The sequence below is a fragment of the Somniosus microcephalus genome, chromosome 8, assembly GCF_052327205.1.
Source record: "Somniosus microcephalus isolate GS21.2 chromosome 8, FLI_Smic_1.0, whole genome shotgun sequence".
Lineage (NCBI taxonomy): Eukaryota > Metazoa > Chordata > Chondrichthyes > Squaliformes > Somniosidae > Somniosus > Somniosus microcephalus.
The window spans coordinates 59,791,401-59,797,735 of NC_140994.1; the positions used below are offsets into that span (position 1 = coordinate 59,791,401).

The 6,335-nt window shown below is 38.1% G+C and overlaps 1 protein-coding gene across 3 annotated transcripts in view; it reads left to right on the top strand.

The window, feature by feature from the left end:
* The window catches only part of ccnj (cyclin J), a 71,764-nt gene extending 66,264 nt beyond the window's left edge, over positions 1–5,500 (top strand). For all 3 annotated transcript variants that reach the window (XM_085994763.1, XM_085994761.1, XM_085994762.1), the window contains exons 5-6: positions 3,638–3,797; positions 3,888–5,500. In XM_085994763.1, the coding sequence (XP_085850889.1) occupies positions 3,638–3,797; positions 3,888–4,254 (527 nt within the window). In that variant the 3' untranslated portion in view covers positions 4,255–5,500. The remainder of the gene's footprint in view (positions 1–3,637; positions 3,798–3,887) is intronic.
* Positions 5,501–6,335: the final 835 nt, after the last annotated feature.

Sequence of the window (6,335 nt, forward strand, 5' to 3'; positions counted from 1 at the left end):
GAGAGAGAGAGAGAAAAGAAACAAAGAAAAAGTTTTTAAAAAAAATCTCCAACAACAATTAAAACCTGAAGGAATGAGACTCCACACTTGTAATAGTTAATTTTCAGTGCCAGAGAGGTTGACTGCCAGTAATTAACACTTATCATGCCATTAAAGCGGTACATAGACTGAAATGGACAAGCCCTAACTTTCTGTGGTGAGTTTAGTTCTTATCTACCATGCAAGTACAGGAACTTCATGCCGCTCCATGCATTTGAATGGGAAGCCAGACAGCGAGATGCTGCTTTTGCGAAGCGAGTGGTGCATCTCGCACGGCAACTTGTACATTTCTGCATTTAATCACGCATTTGCCCTCACCTAAAGTTGTTGTGGCATTTGCACATAAATAACGGCAAGTGCTATTAGCCTTGCTGTTATTTTCACGGTAATTTTTGGGCCATTATGTGCTCACGAATGTCACTAAGTGCAATAAAATAACATGCATTTCATTTGCAACTGTTCATTGTTGACAAAATGGAAATTTATTTTCATGCAAATCAAATGAAATTCCTGAATCAGTTTTTGTTTTTAATAGTTAATATCTGAATTAAACACTTTTTGCTATGACTCACCCATATGGTGGCTTGAGGCAGCTTGTCACTTTTTATCCTACAACTAAAGATGGAATGAATTGGAGGTACTATGGTAACTTCTTAGACTAATGATCCTGAGGACTGCACAAAAGTGTTCCAGTTAAAATATGTGATAACCTGAATATAGGCATGGGCGTTTAAATATGGAGTTTCACTGCACTCCACACCTAAGTTTATGGCATCTGCATTGCAGAACTTTGCAGATCCTTTGAGGAGTTGCAACTTGACTCCCAGTATAAAATTAACCAAATATTTTTAAACAAACCTTAAGTGCCCAAATTCAATCTATCTGGTCCAAAAAAAATAAAGACTTGCATTTATATAGCACCTTTCACAACCTCTGGTCCAAAGCATTTTACAGCTAATGAAGTAATTTTGAAGTGTAGTCACTGTTGTAAGATAGCAGCCAATTTACACACATCATGCTCCCACAAACAGCAATTTGATAATGAGCAATAATCTGTGTGTGATGTTGCTTGAGGGATAAATATTGGCCAGGACACCTGGGATAACTCCCCTGATCATCTTCGATATAGTGCAACGAGATCTTTTACGTCCACCTGAGAGCAGGCAGGGCCTCAGTTTAACGTCTCCTCCGAAAGATGGCACCTCTGCCAGTGCAGCATTCCCTCAGTACTGCACTGGAGTGTCAGCCTAGATTTTTGTGCTCAAGTCTCTGGAGTGGTACTTGAACACAAAACCTTCTGACTCAAAGGCGAGAGTGCTACCAACTGACACGGTGCACAATACTAACATCCCAGAAGAGGATAGATGACCTATTTATAATCCATTGTCCTTGTGATTAAGGCAGTTAAGCTACTAAGAGATGCAATAACTGGATGTTAATTATGCTAATGTGTTGGAGGTTTCTTTAACTTATAAATTCTGTATTTTGCCAGTGAAATTTACATCTATGGCTGCAAGCTAAAGAAGCCTTCCATCTTATTTCAGCACACAGTGGGACCATTTTTCATCTTGTAAATGCCCTGTGTGTATCAGTTCATGAGATGTTGCGGCATAGAAAAAGGGACAGAGACCTGTAATATCAGGTTTTGCTTCTTTTGTGCATGACTTGCATTCTGGTGTGTTGGGGAGCTGGGCAAAGGAAGTCGTTGCCTGGAAGCTTCATTATAATAGTTAAATGACATTGGAGTGATGTAGTAATGCTTCCGGCCTTTATGCTGGGTCCACACTACTTCCAAATTACTCCCGATTTAAATGCACATCCAGGATTCCTAGGTGCTGAGCTGTATACAGAAAGAAGTTTCAAGGGAAAAGATTCATCAACATTTTTAAGCCATTTCTAGCTCGTTTTCATTTTCCTTTTCTACTGGAACTTGGGTTCCCATCAGCTGTTTGTACCGATTGTTTTAACTTTTTGCCCCAACACCATTGCTGGCATTAAAGGGTTTCCAATAGTAATTCCTCCCCCCCCCCCCCTTCCTATCTGAGGTGCTCAAAGAAGATGAACACAAGGTGCTCCTCTGTACCCATGCATTGCATTTGCAGACAAGATGTGAACATCCCTCATCCTGGTAGATGTTGGTGTATGTGGAGGTTCCAGCTCTCCAGCTGACCTCGGTCCATGTGAAGGCCTGACTTACTGTTATGCTGGACGGTTCTTCAGAAGCGCCTCATCGCACTACTTAATGTTTCCAATGGTACCGAATGAATGAAGCCATGTTGGTGATTATCGACCAGGAAAGCCTGATTCGTTGCACTTATCAAGATGCCTCTACAGGTTCTGACACACCTACTTGGCAGTGAGGTGTGGGATTGCCTTCAAAGGGTGTGGGTTTATCAGAGAACCAGCTTTCTTATCTGCAGCCACCATACAATATACAGCTGGCAGCTCTAATCCTGGCCTATGGGGATGGTACCATTGGATGGCAAAGGACAACCCTTATCTTGATCAATTCCTGCAGCAGCCCGCCCCTTTAGTAGCTATCAAATAGGGGGTCAGATGCAGGGCTTTCCATCACTTTCTGCAGACTCCTGCCTTTCCCTTCATTTGTCAGTCACTTCTCAATCACCTGCCCCTCTCTCTTGGCAAAACCTGGTAATGGTTTGAAATACCTTGAGACTTTGAAGGCTTTCATAAATTTTTGATCACCCTCTTTTAATAGTGCCCCTTAATTGACCGCACTTGCATGTTATTTTCTACTCCCACCACTAGTATGCTGCCTACACCCGATCACTTCTGCAACTAGATCTTTAATTAATTACGCAAATGACTGACTCTCAAAATTTGAGTGCTGTTAACATTTGGGGGAGATTAGCACCAGTTCCTGATCATTTTAGAATTAACTTGTGCCATCAAGTGAAAATCGGCTCCAACGTGTATGAAATCACTGGATCAATGCTAACTAAATCTAGTGTATGAAACCGATCTGCGTACTTTTTTCAGTTTCACCTATTCCTACCTTGTGCAGAGTTTTACCCAGAAAAACACAGAAGAGCTAGAGGTGGGAAGAATTATAGGTAAATTTGGTTTAGTTATCCCTTCCCATGCATTTGGAACATTGACAATGAAATATTCAGTATAAGTCCAGACCAGTAAAATGAAACCAACTATATTTTTAATTAAAATATAAAATGTATTTTTTACTCTTCCAGCTGTCTAAAGGCATGTACAGTTGGAAACCTGTGGTGAGATGATCACACATACACAAGGAAAGTTTATTTTCTAATACTCTTATTAGTATGTGTCTATATCCATACTCTGAACATTTGTAGCCTTTTCACAGATGGATTTTTGTGATGTCTTAAGATCTCCTTTGCCAGGCATGATTTAAAAAAAAAAACTTTTCTAGTCTTCTCCATGCAAAAGATCCACGTAGGCAGAATTGCTACAATGTTTGACATTTCACGGTACTGCTTTGCTGCACTGGATCAATGCTGACTAAATCTAACTAGTTGAAGTGATAGACAATGATGTAATTCTTAATGTACTAGTAAATTAAATGTATGGGCTTTCAATTTAGTCAATGCTTTTATCTTTACAGATCATGGATTTCTAAATTATTTTCCTTCAGTAGTTGCTGCTGCTTGCATAGCAGCATCTCGAGTTGTTCTTAGACTCTCTCCTTTATGGCCCATTCGACTGCATCGTCTTACTGCTTATGCATGGGATGCTCTGTTGCCTTGTATTGAACGTCTGTTGGTGTAAGTTCAATTTGTGTAATGTAATTCTTTTTAATAGTGGTTGCTGCACTTGGTGGCTCTCTACTAACATTTTTTCATTGTTGATTGTAGTGCTCATGACAATGATGTAAAAGAAGCCGGCAAGCAGAAAGGCGAACAATCAGTTCAGCAGATTGGACCAGCAGCTTTTTCAACTCATCCTATAGCTTCCTCCCAAACCTGGATTGAGCAGCACACTCCACTATATTTACACCCAAAGCATTCACCTCTACTACAGTTTTCTCACCCACAACCCTTACAGCAGAGTTGTCAGGCAACAAGATACACAATGCCACCGTGCCCTACCAATCTCCAAGCTAATCTTGCAACTCATGGACCCATACAAGCTAATGCTGCTACGTCATTAGCTACAACTGTGGAAGTTAAATCTTGTATTAATGTTCCTTATAACCAGGGCTACCAAGTCAATGGTCATTGAACCTGAACAGCACCATGCTTTGAAAGCTAATTGCATGAATCTGAACCAGTTATTGAAATACAACACTAAATGTGGGACTAGCTTTAATAGTAATTTATATATTGAAATAATAAGATTTTTCTTCTACATGTCAAGAATAAGAGAAACAACAACACAAGAATTTATTTTGTAGGTGTTGGGGATTATTGGGCACTAATATTTACAGAAATAATTAAAAATACCACCTAAATGCTTGCAGATGCATTTGATCTGACAGGTTGAATTGAGATTTGAAAGGCTGACAGATTAACAGGATAAAGTGCTAGTTTGGGAGGCTTGGTGCTTTACCTCAGGAATTGGCTATGATTTCGGTCAGTTTATTAATGCTGCCCACTTTTGTACATCTTATGATGACTAATGACTACAATTTTAATGGCAGCATTTTCTGGTATTGTCATTATTTCTGACTCCAGGGTTTAATTGTTAATTGGGTACTCATTGTGCAATACTATCTTTAATAAATGTGTTTTATTAACACTTGAGGGAAACCACTTTCACAATTGGTAACTACCTCATTAGTTACATTTTAATTGTATCTGCATAACCACTGTCAAGACTGATCAATGTACTACTGGAATGCAAGAACACTTTCAATGTTCAGTTTATTTCTAAAGTAACTGACCAACTTTTTTTTCCTCCCATATCAAATATGATGGATGATTTATATTTGATGTACAACATACTTCATTTGTTTACATACTGGGATTACGGTAGCAATCTCCTGTTTTTTCTGGTGTTATAAATCACCAATTGTTTGGTTTTTTTTGTCTGTATGTTAAAGAAAAGACCTGTTTTTGAATTATTGGAAGCTCCTCACCTAAAATGACACTTGTGTTTAAAAACTGTGCTCTGTTTTTGCTTTTAATTAATTATCATCCATTTAACCTTCAACTCCTATTTTCTGCAGATGGTTCTGGAAGTTCATATTATACTTAAATGTTTGAGCATTAAAAATGCTTTTTCTGTTTAAAAAAAAAAAAGTTGCTTATTTTAATCCAATATTTATATTAAAATATTGTTCAGTACATAAGACTTTCAAAGAGTAAGCAATACTTTCCCTTGCATTGTTTTCCAGAATCTGCTAATATGTCAATAGAATAAATCTATTTTATAAGGTACATAGCACAAATCCCAAAATGGAGAATTTACGAAGTGCTATGCATTTCTGAAGTAGTCGGTGGTTTTAAATAAAATTATTTCCACTAGATTTGTTTGGTATTTCTTTGGTCAAGATTTTTTAAATGTCTGATTTTAATTGGGTCAGAGTCTAATGAAGGTATTGTATAATTTGGGAATAGAACTAGGTTTAATTTGATGATTCAGAAACAGTGATACATACCATGTGAATCTTTATATTGCATGGTTTAGTTTTTCCCAGTTTATAATAGCATCTATAATGGTATTTTTTTTGCTGAATGTTTATAAAATCCTTTGCAAACTTTTTTTTTAAAACCTATGTTGGACTCTTCCCACATCTGCTCATAGGACATTTTTAGCTTTTAATTTACTTTCACAGCAAACCTGTAAACCACGCTAAACCTGTATCGAACCTTGGTTAGACCACACTTTAGAGTACTGCATACAGTTCTGGTTGCCATATTATAAAAAGGATATGGAGGCACTGGAGAGGGTGCAGAGAAGATTTACAAGGATGATACCAGAAATGCACGGGTATACATATCAGGAAAGGATGAACAGGTTGGTTCTCTTTTCTCTTGAAAAAAGAAGGCTGAGGGGTGACCTAATAGAGGTCTTTAAAATTATGAAAATTTTTGATAGAGTGGATACAGAGAGAATGTTTCCATTTGTGGGGAAGAGCATAACTAGAGGCCATCAATACAAGATAGTCACCAAGAAATCAAATAGGGAATTCAGAAGAAACTTCTTTACCCAGAGAGTGGTGAGAATGTGGAACTCGCTACCACAGGGAGTAGTTGAGGCGAATAGTATAGATGCATTTAAAGGGAGGCTAGACAAGCATATGAGAGAGAAGGGAATAGGGGTTTATGCTGAGAGATTTAGATGAGCAAAGACTGGAGGCT